This window comes from Amphiura filiformis, chromosome 9 (assembly GCF_039555335.1).
Source record: "Amphiura filiformis chromosome 9, Afil_fr2py, whole genome shotgun sequence".
NCBI classification, from domain to species: Eukaryota; Metazoa; Echinodermata; class Ophiuroidea; order Amphilepidida; family Amphiuridae; genus Amphiura; species Amphiura filiformis.
In genome coordinates, this window is record NC_092636.1 from 34,950,379 (window position 1) to 34,971,373 (window position 20,995).

Sequence of the window (20,995 nt, forward strand, 5' to 3'; positions counted from 1 at the left end):
TTGATAATCTCCGGGGATAATCTCCAAAATCATTCAATCATTCTTTTGATAGACCTAAACTCTTCTAGTAGGCCATAGATTTTAAATACTATGAGTAGGCCTATACGTATTCAGCAAGTGACATGTACAAGTGCTATAAACGCCGTGCATCAGTGTGTCACTTCATTAATATTAGGCCTACTAACCGGCTCAGACGCTGTAGTGTATAAATCAAAATTCAAAACACTCGGGTGATTACATAATCAGTGGCCTCAGCTCAATTGAGGGCGTTTCAATTTATTACGTGATTTGGGAAATGCACAAGATCAAATAGAACGGCGAGTAATGATTATTTACTTGTTTTTAAAAACAAACTGATAGGGCGGTAATACAACGTGTACATCCGATAACTATAGATTGAATGATATTTATCATCACACGAGGAAACAAAAACAAACGAGGTCAGTGGAGGTCAGTGGTCTCAGCTCTCAGAGGGGGCGCACTTTCAAGCTTGGTACTCGCCAGATGATGGTGGATGCGATATCGCTATTTTATACGTCGCCATTGGATTAACACATAATCATGAAATCTTCACAAACAATTCTAAATTTGTTATGTGGTGTCAAAGCAAAATTACCTTACTCTAAAACCGCTGGGGTTCTGCAAAGTACCCCACTGCAAATATGTTAATTGTCCATTTATAATCGCTAACCGTGTATTGTGAATGGGGCTGTCAGCCCTGTATCTTCGCCAGCCTCGTACGTCCGTGTTGCGTGTCCTATGCCGCCTGTACTCGCATTGAACAGACAAAGTTCGCAAACTGAATGGCGGCTTTATTTGTCAACCGTAATTAACATAATCAAGGGGTCGAACATGCTAATATCCATAACCGATCGATAACTGGACTCATTTTCTACCAAGCAAACCAGCGGGATTTGTCATAGGTTTGCGTGCGTAATAGAATAACCGTGAATTTAGTGTCACCCCCGTGATGTGGATCGTGGATGGATAGTACTGTATTGCTGTATGGAACCAGATATAGATGGATAGCACGGAAATCTGATTTCATTTATTTCCATGATTTTTATGCCGTAAATTGAAGTATTTTTGGCGATCAGCGCAGAGGTATGGCTACTTTACAACATATGTCAACGGCTGAAGATATTGTTCTAGGTAAATACTAAAATGACAAGTATTGCAGTCAGATGAAGTTCATGAACTTTCAATCATTTTAATGTAATTGTAAGTTTCCGTCTATAGAAGTTTAAGCTTTCTTGCTCACATGCTCAGCCTCTACAGTACTACATGTACCATGTACTAGTTCTAGGTATGCCAGGTGAATTCAAATTTGCCATCAAACTGCATCATTTTATATAACAAATTAAAGCCCTTGTAAAGAAAGCCAAAATTCCTTGCCCCTCCCGTCTTGGCTTGGTGGCTTGCCCAAAATTTGTTTTTCCCCTAGGCTAGGTACATTTGTAGTTGTACTCCATGGTCATGGATTCGTATTGCCCCATACGCCAGATTTTGAGCGTAAAAATATATATATATAACTCGGCAACTCATAATGCAAGGGATTGTGGGCTTCGGAGAGCAAGTAGTCAAAATGGCCTTTTGTCATATACCATGCAGAGTTCTGCGGAAAATGTTCTATTTTTTGCCTTGGGCAGCGACAATCATAGGTAAGATACAAATAATATGACTACGCTTAAAATATGGTATCACTGTATCAATTTTGGAGTTCCTAGGAAAACCAAAGGTAAAATAGTTACCAAAACCACATAAGTGAAGCTTACGAAAATTTACATAATATGGTGGTATACTATAGGTGACGAGAAATGCAATTTTTTTCAACATTGCTGTAGTATGGTAATGGTTGTGGTAACCTGTTAGGCTAATGAAAGTTGATTCCTTGTTTCCCGTTACCCTACTCCGCTCAAAACTAATTGCTGGCCAAATATTTCATTATTTTGAATAAAATGTTGATTTCTAACAAACTTTAACACACCAATAAATAATTGTGGTTTTTAATATATCATAAATATATTTCTGTTGATTTTCAGGGATTTTCTTTGCAGTAGGAGCATGGTAAATGGTTAATAATGAATTAATAATGAATACCTACTCACTTCTCTGTCCCGCGCAATTTTGATCTGCTCTGATCTCGTCCCGTAAAAATATTGTTAAACTTTTGATAATAGTTGTACAATCACCTTCATGTGGTTGTAAACTACATCTGTAAACTACAAACTGTGATTTATCACATGTATACATGGGTAGTTATTGGTTTATGAAATAATGAATAATGAAAAATGAAATGGTCACCTACACAGTCATGAAAAATTGTGTAACGGGAAACAAGGCATTGACTTTCATTGGCCTTACCTATGGCTTAAAGGGGCATTTCGTGATCCACAGCCTCATCCCCCCACTTTTCTCAAAACAAGTTGAGATTTTTATATCACTGGAAACCTCTGGCTACATAATGTTTTATGTACAAAATATTTCTTGCAGATTAATTCGTTTTAGCAAAGATATCGTGGAATTTGAATTTCGTTCTGGTGCACCAGAACGAAATTACAACGTATTGTCTATGGAGCAGTGTAATACACATAATCATGCATAACTCATAAAACGCAATATCGGAATCAACTGAAATTTTGGGAATATGCTTTATTCGTGGATATGTACTGAAAAATGTCATAAAAAGAGGATGCTAGGATCACGAAATACTCCTTTAATTAAGTTTCAGTGAAATAATGTCGCTAGTTAAAAATACAAAATATAGCTCAACATTGAAAATAGAAGCATTTTAACCAGTTCGTTTTTGTGTGGAGCACTGAAAATCACTGAAGTTCATGAAGCCATCAGGAACCACTTATTCCCATTTTACATATCAACATTATTTCTCTAATGCGTTAGCAACACGTATCCACAATTTTAACAACATCTGTTGATAGTACATGTAAGCTTTCCAAAATGAAGTGAATTAAAAACATAATTGATGTACCACCTTTTGGCTTCTACTTTTAAAAGCAAGTATTAAGCTTCATTGATACTGATGCCACCAAAAAAAACGAGAAGATTTGCCCCTTCATTTTGCATACCACCTTGTCCATTTTTTTCTCATTTCTTCACAAAATGCAAAAAACACACACAAAATGCAATGGGTGTAGTACCCCCTTAAAAACCTTACCTCCTAAGCACTGGAAAACAACGACTTCCCTCTCAGACTCGGACAAGATCAGGGATAAGCAGCTACAATGTAGGGGACAGACACAACTTCCACAAGCCCATCCTGTCTAAAAGCGGGTTTTCTTATTTTGCGCATTAGCGCATTCATGAGAGGGGGTACTACACCCCTGTGGTAAATTTGTGACTATTTTTGCATTTTTCTCAAAAAATAATAACACACTGGTAACAAAAGTTATGTATCTAGGCCTATTATTGGGGCAAGGAATCCAATTACTACACTGAAATTTCAGTGACTCAAGGCAAGCGGTTCAGTATATATGATAGGAAATGAGGAGCCTTGTATTTTTAGTGCAAACTTGATTGAAATTGCGTTGCACCCATTCTGTGTACAGAAAGGCCTACCGTCGGTGACAGCCATATAGTCAGATTTAAAACATGGATCTGCGGTACCTATAGGTTCCCTGTAACTACCTGTGTACATGTATTTGTGTGTTTAATGAAATTTGAATGAAATGGTCAGTTGTTAAATCATGCATGCAATGAAGATTTGTATCTGTATTTATTTTATAGGCCTATAAACAGCCTAACACTGGCCATTTTACAAAAGTGGTTTATAATATTTAAACAAAAAAAAGTTTTTTTGCTGTAGGATACTTCAATGTACATGAGTGTACTGGCTTTGAAATTGTAGTTGTTGTTATTTATTGTACGGTACTAGTAAATTGCTGTATAAATGTGTAAACCTTTGACGCGAGCATACTTGATATAGACAAGGTGCAACTCACAAAGCGTATGATGCATGATATGGCAGCGAAATTAACAACGCGTATGATGAGTAAAGCACACATATGTTTTCAGAGCCTTGAAGGCGCTTTGTGCTAAACTCAAGTAGCCTTATTTTCATCAATGGTTTTTGATTTTTATACTATCACATCTTTTGTTCACTTGATCCTCAATTTGGTACATCGAAAAAAAAACACCACTTCATCACAGATTCGGGGAGGAGGGTTGAAATGATAAAAAGTTTAAGGGGGTACTAAGCTAACTTTTGTTACCACTGTGTTATTAGTTTTTGAGAAAAATGCAAAAATAGACACAAATTTATCGAGGGGTGTAGTACCCCCTTAATTTCTATTGTGTTAATTTCTGTTGTGATGAACATTGAACACGCACTACACGCATCTATTCAATTCTCTCTGACATGGAGAATAGAAATGATTGCCATCGAGGTTGCGTCACTGAAGTCATGAAAAGATTATGTGTTTGTATTTTTCTCAGAAAAAACCTAGGTTTTCTACCTGTGGCGCTCTAGCTGAAATACAGCAAGATAATGTAAGATAGTGCAAATGCAAACCTGTATTTTAGCTAGAGTATCTCGAGCTACGTCACAGAGTAACCTTGTCAATCAATACTTCATCTATTGTGGCCAATACTACATCCGATATAAGTGATCGATGAAAATATGATCGTGGAATTAAACCATGGTGATTATGGGTTACTTCATTGATTCTTTATTACGACTTAAAGGAGTATTTTGTGATCCTAACATCCTATTTTTATACCATTTTTCAGTAGATATCCACGAAAAAAGCTTATTCTCAAAATTTGAGTTGATTCCGATTTTGCGTTTGCGAGTTACGCATGATTACGTTTATTACATTGCTCCATAGGCCACTGCTGTAATTTTGTTCTGATACCAGAACAAAATTCAAATTTGATGATATTTTTGCTAAATGAATTAATCTGCAAGAAATTTTTGGTTACATAAACATTATGTAGCCAGAGGTTTCAGTGGTATAAAAATCTCAACTTTTTTGAAAAAAAAGTGGAGGGATGAGGCTGTGGATCATTTAAATGCCATTTTAAAAGAAAACAATGAAAATAAAATATGATGATATTAAGACTATCTTACAAGTTTTTTTTAAAGAAATAATTTTTTCCTATCATAGCCCTCTTTAAATATATGTAAATTTCTAACATCATTATCATATTTATTTATTTTTTTTTTTTTTTTTTAAATTCATTTGGCAACAAACATTAAAAAAAATAGAAAATAACATAAAGGAGGCCTCCTGAGCTGCCAGGGAGCACTGAAAAGCACAGGAAAGCACTGTCGCCAAAAGGCGCAGTGCCCCCAACTCAGCAAACCTCAAAATAAGTTTACACAAAAGTTATATACAATTTAACACAAGAGACAAGAAAAAAATGGCTACGATGATGGAAAAAATTGAAGTTGAAGCTATGAGATGTTGTTTAGAAAAGCCCTGAGTTGTTTTTTAAATGTGGTAAAGGTGCACGTGACAAGTGAATTCCTGATATCATTATTTATATTTGACCATATGGCTGGAAAAGAAACAAGCAATGTGTTTTTAAATGCATCTGTTTTGGCTGTGATTTCCTGTTTAAAAATGAGATTTCCATGCCGTTCATTTACAATCCACCTACAAAAATAAAAGACATGAGTACTAATTAGACATGAACATGCAAAACATATTGATATATAAGTTCTTCTGTGATTGAGTTTGATGAGTTCTAAAGTACAGAGTCTTTCCTCGTATGACTGTTCCCCCCTCCGTTGACATAAAATGAGTCTTGTGGCCCTATGTTGAATTTGCTCCAGACCTAAATTACTATCACTAATTAATATTACCTTTTTAGAAATTACTTTTCTGGCGACAAACATCTGTATAATTTCAAGTTCAACTGAATATATTCATCATGATTTAAATAACATATTTTTTATTTATCAAATATTGACTATGGCATAGTCTAGCATTTATGCAGACTTGGAACAATGCTGCTTTCCTAGTATCCTGAGGTACATACTCTACAGTATTTTGGTTCTGGTCCAGAAGCAATTATTTATTATTGTAAGTATTAATACTAATTATTATTGTTATTATTACATGTATTTTCTTGCAGCCAATTTTAAAAACGGCAAATTGCAAATCAATGATAAGGCCGGGCCCAGTTCAAATTCACCAGAATTTACCTACTATAAGAATGTTGATACTCCAGATGAAAGGCTCAGGAAACGCAGAATTCTGGTAAGTTTAAAACAGACTCAGCAGATTTACCCACCATTGGCCTGCAGGAGGGTTTCTAGAGTGCAGCCATGGTTGTGATTATTCCGAATAATCAGTCCCAGAACAAATATTCATTTACTGACATGATCGTATTTTGGGCCTGAACTGTTTCCCATTCGAAATCTTGATGGTAAAATGATCGAAAGAAGCACATAGAAACACTTCACAGCTTTTGAATACTCTATTCATGCTGCGTGAATCACTCTATTGTGGACCATCCTTCTGATACTTGAGCAGTATTGACAGGTCTTTGTCTATCTCTCTGTTTGTAAACAGACAAGGATGAAAAATTGTCTTCCTTGCTTTAATAAGAAAGTAACAGAGGTTGTACACCCACTAGTTTGTGATCACTTCCTCAAAGTTATAGCAATGACTAGGACTATACATAATTAAAGTAAATTGGCATAGCCAGGACTTTTTCAGAAGGGGGGAAAAGCAACTTTTTAGTGGGGATCAAAATGGTCTAAAAAGTACAAATAAAGGCTTTAAAATCTTAAATATCTGGGCAGCTTTCCATTCTGGGTAGGGGGGGGCAGACTCACAGGGGGCAGCTTCCCCCTTAGCTATGCCACTGAATTGAAGGCACTATCAGCGATACCATATGCTAAATCAGACAACAACAAAAATGATTGAAAATAAGATTTGCATTTTTGTAAGGGCTCATATTGAAATTCCCTTACACAGGAAGGTGTGCGCCATCCTGCAGCTTTCCTGTGCTAGCCTTCTTTTGTTAAAATCCTGTGTGATTATAACACTGCAATTAGCCACTTAAATTAGGAGCGTGCTTTCCTGGGTTGTGCGACGAGCCGTAGTCAGAGTAAATCTTCCCATTCAGTATGGACCACTTCAAAAGGCAGGGTGTATCACTGATGCATATAATCCCTCCGTTTTATGACCGAGCTTTCCTGAGGCGCGCGCTTAGCGAGGGGAATCCTGCCTTCTTTCTGTGTGAAAACGTGGTAGGGTATTTCAATATGAGCCCTAAAAAGAATGGATACAAGACCGACCACTCCATGATATGGGTAAAATGTCACATTGTGGCTAATTTTGGGGGAGTTTATCCATAAGGACACTTTTTATGCATTGAACGGATGGACCTCCATATTTATTAACACTGCCATTTTCTTCCATGCTTTCAATATGAAATAAATTGATTCCTTCACTTGCAAGCTATTCCTTCAAATTTGCATTTTCAAATATATTCGCCGGGATCGCTAATAATAGTATATACATATGTACATATTTATTGATTTGTTTCCGGTATATAGGTTGCAAAGTCACAGAGCTTACAATATGTTGGCTATAACCATGGACCAGAAGCTCCTAAGGCTAATTCAGCATGCAAGTAAGTTGTATACCGTTAAAACTCGATAGTTTGCATATGTACTTACTATCGAGCCCTTTTAAAACATGCAAACATGAAGAGCCCCACCCACAGAAGTGTAAAGGGTTGTGAGCAAATCATCGATACACATAGTTATACGAACAAGTAAACCTGCAAATGTGTGTCTAAACCCCATTAGCTCAGTTGGTAAAGCACCAGAATTTAGTTCAATTTCATGTTTTCAAAGGCAAGTAAGCACATATGCTAACTATCAAGTTTTTAGGGTACATTATTTATGCAGCACAAAATGTCGCAATGCGAAAAGAACCACAGTTTATATGGCATATAATTTTCATCAAATTTATACATTTCCTTAATTTTGCGAATCAATTTTGTCACTCGTGAAATTTGCAACATTTACATGTGTGCGAACATTTCATGCTTTACAGTATGTTTCTAGCTAACAGCAAGTTTACAATACAGTTTTGTACAGATACTAGAACAATTAAGGGAACAACCCAAAAGTTTGATGACGCCCTATAAATGAAAGTGCTTTCATTAGGAGGCTGGCCCCCTCCCTGTTATGTAAACTTGTGTGAAATATTGAAAATTCTAATCTCAAAAGACCAACTTTGACCAATATTTTAACTAGTGTTTTGTGTAAAAGGAATCTGACTTTTTGACCCCTCCCACTTTTGTTTATAGGATGTCATCAAACTTTTGCTTTGTTCCAAGGCTCATAATCTTTTATTGTTATCTGTACACTGAATTTGGTTTACCCCATCAGCTCGTAATTGGTGGGAATTATCAGGCTTTTACCACTACGCTGAAAAGTAGTCCCATGTTACGAGTGATATATCTGGTCTATATTGTGTGTGTTAAAGAAAGAAGAATATAGGACTTGAATTAATGATTGATTTGTGATACTTCTGGTGAGATGTCAAAAGACAATTCTCAAAATAAACAAGCGATATTGATATTAAGGTTCAAGAAGAGATTCAAACAATGCACCTTTTCAAGTTCCTGGTTTTAGTTTTGGTTTTGGTCACATGGTTTCCCGTTGTTGTAGTTAAGCTCGTCTCAGAAGGTGCTATCGATAGCTTTGTCTCTATCCATTGTTACAAACAGAAAACTTGAAGAAAGTATTCTGTGTGTCCCTCTCAGGACTTTTCTAATCGTCTAACCTCAAATCTTCCTGGTGGGAAGTCAACTGATCAGAGTAGACAAAGAAAATTTCTCAGCGTGTACAGCTACTTTAGAAAGTGGGTGTGGTTTTTTTTAAGGATTTTTCAGATCATCAACCACTGTAGCTTTCTTTTGGTTTATAGTATTGTCAGCATTAATATCTTGATGTTTAGTTTCTAAACAATAGAGAAACCAAAACTAAAAACTTCAAAAGGCCCAATGTTGGGTATGTCCTTGGTGTAAGATATTCATGAAATAGACTAGTGTAAAGACTGAGGAATTAAGCAGCTTATGGAATAAAGCCCCCCCTGGAATAAAGCTGTATAATCATTCAACATTGTAAAAATTTTGATTCTGTAGTAACAATAGACCTTATATAATTCTTATTGTTTCTTTTTAATTCTGTTTATCTCATGATCATCTCAGATATCTAGTTGGTGTGTTGGACAAAAAAACAAACAAAATGAAAGTATATGATGCACAATATTACCAGTTACGGCCATGGTTACATAATGATATGCAACCAGATCAAGATGAAACTGATCAGCCTACAGAGCAAACATATATTGAGAAGGTGAGCACTGACTAGTCCCATGCTTATTATAGGGATATCTTTAAAAAGTCCTCAAACCCCTTACTGATGAACCTGGTAGGGTAATAAATACCCTTATTGACCTGTATTCGTCCCATGTATACTAAAGTCAATTTCCTAATTCTTCAGATTTATGTTCAGTGCATCAAGTGTTAATGCAGAAGTGGTTGGCTGTGATCAACAATCATGCCAACAAGACTGTTGACCATTGGTTGATGGTGATCAGCAAGCTCATAGAAGGGGTGGACCTCTTCTACAAGCTTGATGATCACAATCACATAAGGCCGGGTTAGGACATTTACCTGATTAACTTATAGTGACATGTCAAAAAACTCCATAAACAACTAGGGTGCTTATTGAGGTGGCTATTATAGTACTTCACCAACTTTATGGTCATGTCTAATCTTCTCCAAAGATGCCACCCAGGATTTCAGGTAGACCTTTGGGTATGAGGATGGCTCAAGTTGAAATATATTAAAAAATTAAAAGTCAATTAAAATCATTCCTAATTTTAAATCTGCACCTTTTTATAATAGCAAGATGCACTGACAGAGGCTTTTGGGAGTCTACGTAAGCGCCGGGCAGTGGACTCGAGACATAAAAGTAAAGTAAGCAACGAAGCCATCGAGAAGTCTGCCAAAGTTGCAGTAACAATAGCTAAATCTCAGCCAACTACACCAATTAGTAAGTGAAGAATGTAAAAACAAATTAATAATTGGAAAAATGAAAAATATGAAAATAATTTTCTTGCATATTCTCTGTAATGAAATTGGAAATCAGGTATACAAATAACAAAACATAGAATACAATTTGTTGATCTGGGCTATTTTTAAGGAGGCACACAGGATCAATAATTATCCATTATTATTCACCTCATAACTCGAAAACTATTTATGTAAAGTATATAAAAGTATACATTTTTTGAACGGAAATGAGCTCAGAAATCCATTTAAATTGTCAGTTTTGGGTCAAAAAGTACAATTTTCGAGAAAATCCCCCAAAACGGCTTTTTTGACCAAAAATGTTTGGACCGCCATAAAAAATTATTTGAAAATCAAAACTGTAAAACATGAATTTTATTAATTTAGACAAATAAATCTAGAAAGTGTTTTTTTATTTTTTCGATATTTTGCTTGGTTTTTAAAATATAGGCAAAAAATCAGTAAAAACGCGTGACCCGTGTTCAAATTTTTGAATCATGGGTGATAAAAAAAGTTCTAGGCCCTAATTTAAAAAAATGATTTTGGCCATATCTAAACGTTTGACTTAAAAACTTACCTCAGTGATGCTTCATTTAGACGCTATGGCGGACCAAAAATGGTTAAAAGTGGTCAAAAGTGCACTTGCCGAAAATCGCGATTTAGAAAAATACAGCGGATTTTAGGTCCATTTTTGAAGATTATTCCATAAATATATAATCCGGTGACTTGTGACCAGGGCTGTCAACTCTCACGCATTGGCCGTGAGTCTCACGCATTGGGTCACTTTCTCACGGTCTCACGCCAAGGTAGTATAATCTCACGCCTAGGAAGTAAATCTCACGCATAAAAAGCTGGAAAATGAGTAAATCTCACGCATCTTCATGAATAATTTGTTGCTCCTACCCCCCCCGATTTTCACATTCCCGAGCGCCGTGGCTCAAATAATCATGGTGCAAAATGAACATTGGAGTCGGCAAATCCTGGTACGCCCCTGTCTCACGCCAAGCAATTCCAAAAAGTTGACAGCCCTGCTTGTGACGTTTGGTCAAGTTAGAAAATGAGAAGGGGCGTCCAACTGCAACAGATTGGCATTTTTTTGGTGATTTAGAAGGTAGAATATACAATATGACAAAATTATCTGTGCACATTCGGCAGATATTTTGCACATGGAGTAGCCATTTTATTTACTGCAGTCTTGTTTCCATGGTGCAGCAGAGCTTCCGGCAAGGCCGCCAGATCGCGTCGGCGTTTGAGGAAGCGACAGGGTAGCATGGACAGACAGACAGGTTCTGCGAATAAGTTGCACATCGTGTTGCCATGAAAGAAACCATGATTATTTAAGCACAATTTTGTCCTGTTCCATATAAAAAAAGATCATGCTCTGTATTAAAATTTGCGGACATCAGAACATTAAAAGTAGCATAGAATAACTGACAAGCAATTATTTTAGCAGATAATCAGGAAGTTTTATGAAATGAAGAATAAATTGAGACATAAATCATGATAATTGCGATTTCTGTTTTGTACTAATTTTCATAATGTTGCTTTAAAAATGCAATGTTTTTTAATTTATCGCTTTTGGTGATTTTCTTTTTTTTTTCTTTTTTTCTTTTGGTGTTGACAAATATTGCATTTTTATGTTCATTGTCCTTTTCTGAACCGCAAACATGATGTTGTTACCACTCGTTGCTTTTTCTTTTTAGTTGGTGCTTGAGAGGCACCACAGCGGTCCGTCCGCGCCAAAGATAGGCATTTTAACGCCCGTTATAGTTAGGCCTACACCACAGGAATCCCAAGTAAAATTTTAAAAGATTCTGATGTGTCGCATTACTCAATATTCCGTTTTTGTTATTGTAATTGTTTGTTGTTATCATATTTAATTTTTAACTTTTTACGGAATATCAAACACGTACAAAAGTCATAGGCCTATTATAGGCCTAAAGCCACAATAAAGTTGTAAAATATTTTGTACCGCATAAAAAGTGAATAAAATACAACAACAAAAATAACAAAAAGTGTGTCTGTTGTTGTTTTCAATCAAATAAACGTGTAAAAAGTGGGGTAAAAGTTGTAATATGTCTTGAATAAACTTCTTGTAAAACGGACAAAAAGTAGGCCTATATATATGTTAAACGGGCAAAACACGGAGAGGTCACAAGAAAACTGAAAAACACGGATATTGACATAGCCTAACAAAACCGAATTTCAAAAGTAGAAAACGGAACACTTATGGCTCTAAATTAGATTGTGGTTTATGCAGTAGGCCTGCCATATATAGGCATCGTGCTATAAAGATCGTTTTAAAACACTGCATGAAAACATTCACGAACAAATGTTTTAAAGCAGTTTACCTTTTAAAGTATGCAGAAAACATAAACGTGAAAGTTGAAAGCCAGACAAACATTGCAAATAAAAAGGCATTCGGCCAAAACATTCGCAAAAAGTGTTGCTTTTATCGCAATCATGGTATATGGTAGACCTAATAGGCCTACTATTGGAAATGTAGTTAAAATGGGTTATGAAAAAAGCACGAATTTGCGTTTTCGATTATATTTCTCGTTTGAAATTATCATTTAGCATTAAAACATTCATGAAAATGCTTTCATAAACGCGTGCTCGCTATGCCGATTTCAAATATCGACATTTTTGACATAGAGTTGTAGGCCTATGCCTAGATGGTCGATATGATGTATTGAAATGTCAACGTTTTTGACATTGCGTTAATGGTCAATCAGGAGTAGAGAACGTTTGAAAACGAATCTTAATTCCGTGTTTTAAAAACACTTTGAAACATTATTCAGGGCCTTATTAGGTATCTAATATAGGCCTACCGGATGTAACTGCTTGCCTATTTTTTATGGTCTTCAAAATTAAGACGAGACTGAACGACCGCAGAGGCCCCCGAACCAAGGCTGGGACTGCATAAAATATAAGCTAATATAATAGGCCTATATTCTTGTCCAACTACACCAACTTGGTAAATCAAATAATAACAATGAAATGAATGAATGAATGAATGAAATAAAACAAAGTTTTAAACATAAAATAATAAGCCTAATGATGTACTATACGGGCTAAGTCTAGCCTACTAGCAAAATATTTAGGGCCTACGTTTTCTATCGTATCTACCAGATTGCGTCATCATTACAGGGCTTCTTACAGGTAACTACTTCTTACAGATAAATTTCATCTTTTTAAGTTCAAAATGAAACTTGAAAAACAAAACAAAAACAAACAAAAAATTCACTATTATGTTCATATAAAAAAACCTATAATTTATATCAGCACTTTTTTGGCGAAATTTATCGAGTAGGCCTACTGATTCTGGGACGGGACGGTGGTGGTCTGTCGGCCCGCAGTTTCATAATGCAATGGTGCAAGCTTATACCTACCTTGGAAGAGATCAATACGATAAAATACGGTAGTGATCGCGATTGGAGACTCCAGCGCCTCAATCAGCAATCACCTCGCCAGTTTACCATGTGTGCGTGTCTTTGATAGCTGTACGGCGCAGTACGTGTTACGAGAACGCGATATATTGCTGGAAAACAATGATTTATTTGCTTTTGCATTTTGACGAATTTTTAATGAAAAAGGGTCTTTAAAATAGCTTTTCTTATGGTTCAAATTTTAAGATTTCTTTCAAATCTATTAATGACTAGATAAAATACGGTTTGACGATGACATTAGTGATGAAAACTCAATTTTGGCCATGTAACACTTCAGTGATCCTGTGTGCATCCTTAAGATGGCTATTGTATCATGCGTCATCTTAGATGCACCTGTAGGTCGATCTTGCTGTGAATGGTTATGCAGTAACATCACAAGAGAGTTGCCAAGGATTTTTTAATTGCTGCGTTAGAAACATGTCCTAATAAATGACAGTACCTGCTCTTTGGAACCTACTGGTATATATCCAGTGGTGGTGCCGAAGGGACGGAGACACTTCCCCTTCCCCTAATCTTTGGCTTTTCCCCCGTCAAGAAAGGCCTAAAAAATAAAAATGGCAAATTTTGGGATTTTTGCCTGCTCTCAAATTTCATCCCCTCTCCAAAAAAAATTCTTGGTGCCGCCACTGTATATCATTCATTTCACATTCAGTAATTGCACAAAAATTGTACCAAGTGCAACATATACTATAATTACAGGCTAGTATAATAAAAATATAATCCATTCTTGGCTCTTTATATCCTTACAGAGGAGACTATGGACAGCGAAGGTGTTCTACCATGTTGTGACAGAGAAGCAACCAAAGTAGAAGACGTTTACAAGCTTGATGATCGTATCCTTTACAACAAAATATAATCCAATATATTCACAAATCTTCAGCACATCAACTTGCTGGTCATCATCGCTGTCTGCACAGATGATGAGATAATAGTTTCCTAATATGTGACCTGCTACCACGAAATCAGCGTAAAGTCGCTGCGACTTTATGCTCATTTTTGTCTGACTAAGTTGATGTTCTTTGTTTACCGCCACCTGTACATGTACAAGCCAGTAGTATGATCCTTCGTGAATGGCCCATTGTACCCCCATTCACAAAGGACATACAGACATACTTAGTGGCTTTAACAGTTGAGTGAACACCAACGCAGTAGCCAGGGTGTTTTGAGTGACCAACACCTTGCGACTTTATGCTGATTTCGTGGTAGCAGGTCACATATGATGAATTTCATAATGGTTACAAATGGGGATATATGGAGACTAGGATTGCATGACTTCAGCTTTATTCATAAACTCATGAATTGATGCGATGTGTTTAATCCAATCACAGAATGCAATTGCTGAAAAGTATAACAGCGTCTTGTGACCTAGTACCTAAGTATGTGTTAAATGACCGTGTTTTGTGATGTGTTTGAACAATTTATGCGGGCACTGTCTGCTGTATTTGGACACCACGTGATTGCATGCTAGTGTGATTGATCGCTATCGACTATATTTGCATTTTAAAGGTAACCAAAAATGAACAAATGATAAAAAGAATGGATGATGAGTAGTGTGCTGAGGCTTGTGGATCAGCATCTAGGCATTGTGCCTGTGCGTAGCGCACTATAAATCACTGTGGGTTTTTTTTTTTTTAGTGCAAACAACATAACAAACTCCCCAAACACACTAACTGCTGCATTTGCTCTCAAACACCTATAATTAGCATAACATGGATCAATTTAAAAAGCATTTACCTGGGGGTAAAACAATTTGCAGTGTACATTTATTACAATATACAATTATATTGTCCTTATTCATGCCTTTGAGGATAAAGTAGGTAATTAAAATTTGACCCCTGCATGACATTTGACCCTGTATGACATTTGACCCTGCATGACATTTGATCCGTGCATGAACTCCACTTGATATTTTTAATATGTCCACCTTCTCCTCAGGTTTTTGTTCACCAAGTTTGAGTGACAGGGCCATTATGTTAATTTGTTACCAGGCCAGTTTCTCTTAAAAATAACTTAATTGGTCCAAGCTTGAAATCCTTTGAGGGAGCACTGATGCACCTACAGGTAAATTAAGTAATTCTTGGCCAAGCTGGAACATGTGTTGCATCGGTGTAGCGTACTAAGCATGTACGCAATGTAAGGCATGTGTATGCTTTCTGTACCTCGCTATCTGTGTGTGTGTTTATCGCGGTGCCACTAGCTTTCATAATGTGCGAGTTTGGCCAAGAATTACTTAATTTACCTGTAGGTGGAGAGAGACATGATAGAGTTAAAGAGCTTGGTCGAAGACACTGCTTTAGTTTGAACCCACAACCATTCAATGACATGTTGACCACGGCCCTTCTTTAATTGTAATATTTCCTTAATAAATGTATTAGTTGTTGCACCTCATCTACTTGAGGCTCTTAAGAAAGTATCTGGAAAATTCTGCAATGCAAACATCCAACGTATCCAAGAATGGCAAAAACAGAAAACGTAAGTATGCCTAACTGATTTTGAAAGAAGGGTATACACTCAAATGGATGGATAAACTAAAATGCAAGGCGTCGATTGGGATGCCTCCAACATGGGGCAATTTAAATTTGGAAAGATATTATAACAGCTATTATATGTAAAACTGTATGAGTGGTAAACAAACAAACCAACATAACCTCAAATGACCTTTGACCTTCGTATGTGACTTATATTCGGAGGATATTTGACAGGATCAGTACTCTGGCACCACTTTGGCAAGCATGTAATATGTTGTGGCTCTGTGATGAGGCTTCATTATAAATCACATCTACAGGTCCACCAGCAATTCAAAATGGCCTTTGATTAATTATGAAATGATTTTGTGACAAATAATTAATGAATTTGTCAGTTTTGTGAAGTGTCTTACATATCACAAATGGCTGGTCATACCACAGAATTAAAGACAGAGAATCGGGATTAGACCGCCATCTTGATACAGGCATGGAGCAAAAATTGGGGGTATTCAGGTTCTCTCGGAATGCACTCGAGGCATTTGTTGTCATGCAAGCGCGACATGGATGAAGGGCGCATTTGAGAGACTCACTTGATGCGACCTGCACGCGAGTACCAAGACGCTTCAGATGAGATGCAGAATTGTTTTCGTTCGTCTCCGGGCACCGTCAGCAAGGACCTGAATACCCCAATTTTCTCCCCATAGCTGATGATGCGATTGTACGTGGCGGTATAGGGAGTCCCGGTTCTCCTTCTCTAATTCTGTGGGTCATACAGAACCGACAGACCGATTGGAATTTCTTGTTTTTGTTTAAATTTGCATTTTTCCCTTCAGATACTCTTCATTTGTATTGGATCACCTCAGGACACTAGCCAATGAACCAACGGATGAGAAACAGAAAAAGGCAGCAATTTTACTCTACCTTCATAACCTGTCAATCATGTATGCACTTAAGATTTCTGATCTCAATAAAAAAAGTAAGTCAAGTGGATCATCTGATTTCACCTTATTTGAAAAATCAGCTTTGGTTTGTTCACCATTAGTGTACCAGCTTACAAGTTAATGAAACAAGATGACCTTTTGCTTCTAAATAAAGCAGAGTGATATTAATTGTTATAGCTGTGATAGTTCTTGCTAGTCATGATTCAGTCCCGTATCCACCCGAAGCCACATACTGTATGTTACGCGTGTAAGTAACAGCCAACGACGGTGATCAATTCTCTAGTGATGGGGGTGCTCAAATATACGGTCTTGATCAATCTGTATCAAATCTCTGAGATTCCGGATTTTATGTAGACTACCAAATATAGAAAATAATGAGATGCCGCTGAATATTCATGACTTTAGCCATCCAATTATGTACCGAGATCTTGTTTGTCATTTATTGTTTGAAACGTAAACACTCACACACATTCATGCACGTAAATGTGCAGCACAGCTGTTTCATATTGGAAAATAACAACCTTCTCGACCGCAAGATTGACAGCAAATAGGCGGTCTGATCCAATGAAAACAGCATATTTCGTCAGTGCATTGGGTTATTTACATACAAACATTAATGAGCTAAACAAGTTGTACAAGACAGTCCCCAATCGCCGTTTGTAACCATGAAGATAAACCTGATAGTGCCAATAGCTGTGTGTGCCCGCTTCGCTTGCCAATGGTGCGAAATATAAATGATCAGTGCAGAAATGTGAGTTGATTTTATTGGCCGTATAAAGCGTCCAGGGCCTGAGGAAATTAGCTGGCCATAGTAGGCCTACATTGAGACCGTCTTGAACAAGACTAAGTTCACTCCAGCTGTGGCTGTTGTATAACTCCGTTTAATGTCTGTTTCTTCCCCATTATGTTGTTTCATTTACCATTTTGATGTTATTATGCAGTTCCATTTGAAGGTGACACTCCCATGTCAGTGAAGAAACATTTGCTAGATAGCTTTACACAATCAACGCTGGTTGGAGATGGAAGTAGACAAAAGAGGTACGTTGAGTTGGGCTATTCCAGTTAAAATACATACACCCCCTATGGAAGACATGATGTTAATCTTACACAAAGGGAGTGTGAATTTCTAATAGGTTTACCTAAATGGGTGATTTCATTTGAAATCTACATTTCCTGTGTGGGAGATTAAGACCATATCTTCCATAGTGGATGTTATTTTACAGGGATTGTCCTTTGGAATTTATAGGAGAGCATTAAATAGCTCTTCTGGAGCCTTCAAGGAGAGCTGTTTAGAGCTCTTCCAATAGAATATAAGGAGAGAATAGTCAACTACTATATCAGATTTAAGGAGAGCAGTAGAGAGTGATTGCTCTCGCTCTCCTCAAAAGGCAGTCCCTTGATGTATGGATTTCAACTAGAATAGCCCATGTAGTCACTCTCTCATTTCACAGGCATGGATGGAAAAAAATGGTAAATTTGAGTACCTCATTCCTAGGAAATTTGGTGTTTAGAGGGAAATTTAAGTTTTGAAAATGAATATACTTAAATTGAAGGAAAGTCCTATCTTTTTGGAGGGAAATTAGGAGGTAATAGTCCTAAGAATTTCACATTTTCCTGCTCTGCACTTTGAGGGTCATAAAATATCTTATCAGGAATGTTTAACAAAATACCATAGAAGTCCATCTACAAGCATGTATGCCTCTAAATAATGGTTCTTTTGACAAAAGAGACCAAAGGCAGACACCCTCCACAAACATTTTTTTAACTTGAACTTGAGCAACTATATTACTGATTCAGGTGGCAGTACAAACATGTATTATTGTAAGACCAGTCTACTGTATTCTATTGCTATGGTATAGCAAGTGAAATGCTGTACTTTTGTTCACCTCAAATTCGGTAGACACACCGGCTATAATAGTTCGGTGGTCGCAGTATAAAATTATGCAGAGCTTATAGGCACCTAGGGTGTGTAACATGTCACTACAAAGTGTCTGAGCCTATCCAAACATTGCCATAATCCCCTAGGTCTCCGAGGGCTGATCATATAACACCAGTAACAACCCTGTTGTGATCATGTAAGATTATGTAAATGACAGGTGAAAACCATTCTGATCATAAAACACCAGTAAAACCCTCTTGTGATCATGTAAGATGATTTACTTTGACTAGTGAGAACCAGTCTGTACAGTATCTTTTTTCTATTTTTAATTATTATTGATCTATTTTCCCTTTTTTCAGGTGTTTACCCAAACGGATGAAGGATAAGATGATATCCCACGCATTGGTACTTGCTCTTATCTTAGATGATTACAAGACAAAACTTTCTCCCCTTCAGAGTGCCTTTAAAGTTGGTGTGAGAATGTAAGTATCAAGGTTGTTTCTGTATTGCAAACATACCAATGAGTATGAATAGGCACATGCGGAATGCACTGTAGTGTCAAAATGCATTCTTTGTCAGAAGTCACCAAGCCTCAAAATAAGCAGATCTGGACCAGGAGCCACACATTTGAGGACAAAACCAGCTCCTTGTCCTGTGATTATGTAGTGAACCAGGAGCAGGAGCCATTTTTAAAGAGCTAAGAGTCATTTAAATTTCAATAGTACACATTAAATACAAAACCTGCTTTAACTACCAGGCTCCATTTGAAAAAAAGATGTAGAGCCAAAATGTTATGACCAGTGGGTAAATAGCTCCTGGGTGCCTGCTTATTTTGAAGCTTGGAAGTCACTACCATGAGACAATGGTTTAGATGAAAACACTAGAGCAAGCCCCCCCCAACAAACATCCTCCTCTGTTGTGAGTGCTGGTGTGGTTTTACAGGAGCATGCCAATCGTCTCAATTCAATGCAAAGTATGTTGTACCATGTGTTTGGAATTGGCTACATGCCATCAACCTCGTCAAATTTGCACACACAATTTAGTTATAGAGGCTCTGTAAATTTTAATAGCAATAATACTCCTTTTATTACACAAAATCATATTAGCTGACAATTTTTGGACATCACTATTTTGGGTCCATGAGGCCAACACATTATTTTATAGTGTCAAAGTTTTTGATGACACAACTGAGTCAGTCATAAATATGGAACACTTAAAATATTATTGTGTATGATGTAATAATTTCAAAGTCAATAGCACTACAGACTTATGTGAGCAATTTTTCTTTCTTTTCTCATAGCTTGGAGAGCCATGCCAGAGCCTTAGGTTGCAGAGTAACATCAATAGCAGAAGTTGCAGAAGGAGGAGCAAGCTTACCAAGCAAGAGCCCAACAGCCCAAAAAGTAGCTGAACTGTCACTACCTCTAAGAATAACTTACACACCAAAGAAGAAATTAGGAGGAAAGAAAAGATGAGGCTGTTTAAAGAAAAGATAGACTGTTCTAAGGAAAGATATTCAAAAAGATGGACCAAGAAAAGATACTAGCAAGGGTGAAATTAAGTGGGAGACGGGAGCCATTTGGCCCCCAGAAACTCTGAAATGGCCCCTTTTCTCACAAAACGGGCCCCCTGGATAGTGAACCAAAAATATGAAATTCAAAGCAACTAATGCTTATTTAACTCATCCAGCACATCTTTATTTTTATTGGCTCCTTGATAATTGGAAATGGCCCCTGGTTCCTCCCGATCTTGGTGAACCAGGGGCCACTTTTTTGCCAAAGTGGCCCCTGGTACAAGCTCTCTTATTTTCACCCTTGGATACTAGATTGTTCAAAGAAAAGATGGCTGTTCAAAGAAAAGATGGATGTTCAAAGAAAAGATATAGACTGTTTGAAGAAAAGATAAACTGTTCAAGAAAAGATATAGACTGGCTTGGAGTTCATTTAACTATTTCTTTGCAAACCACATTTAAGATGCCAGGAGATTATTCTATAGGGGCTAAGGATGTCAAGGATCTTTTTAAAATTTCACAATAGCAAAAGTGGAAAGAGATTAGACCCAAAGAGTACCGATGCAGCAATGTTTGCTTGTCGCTCATGGAGAGTAAAATAGTGTACCCCCTGATTATTTTGACTTATGCCTGGTCAACTTTGACTCAAGATGCATACTTTTTTTTTTGCATTGTGCGAGTAATATGTT

At 36.9% G+C, this 20,995-nt stretch overlaps 1 protein-coding gene across 1 annotated transcript; it reads left to right on the top strand.

Annotated features, from left to right (window-relative positions):
• Positions 1–1,021: 1,021 nt before the first annotated feature.
• On the top strand, positions 1,022–20,276 carry LOC140160921 (DNA-directed RNA polymerase I subunit RPA49-like). The gene is made up of 11 exons (XM_072184266.1): positions 1,022–1,152; positions 6,097–6,221; positions 7,529–7,605; positions 9,196–9,343; positions 9,898–10,045; positions 14,261–14,344; positions 15,887–15,983; positions 16,810–16,952; positions 17,859–17,955; positions 19,156–19,278; positions 20,097–20,276. The coding sequence occupies exons 1-11, from the start codon at positions 1,107–1,109 to the stop codon at positions 20,269–20,271; spliced, it is 1,263 nt and encodes a 420-aa protein (XP_072040367.1). The 5' UTR covers positions 1,022–1,106; the 3' UTR covers positions 20,272–20,276.
• The last annotated feature ends 719 nt before the right edge of the window (positions 20,277–20,995 follow it).

Bases quoted from the DNA above. Each gene is read 5' to 3' on its own strand.
- LOC140160921 (XM_072184266.1), top strand. From the start codon at position 1,107: ATGGCTACTTTACAACATATGTCAACGGCTGAAGATATTGTTCTAG. The intron at 6,222-7,528 runs GTAAGTTTAAAA...TCCGGTATATAG, and splicing joins TCAGGAAACGCAGAATTCTG to GTTGCAAAGTCACAGAGCTT. The intron at 19,279-20,096 runs GTAAGTATCAAG...CTTTTCTCATAG, and splicing joins TTTAAAGTTGGTGTGAGAAT to CTTGGAGAGCCATGCCAGAG.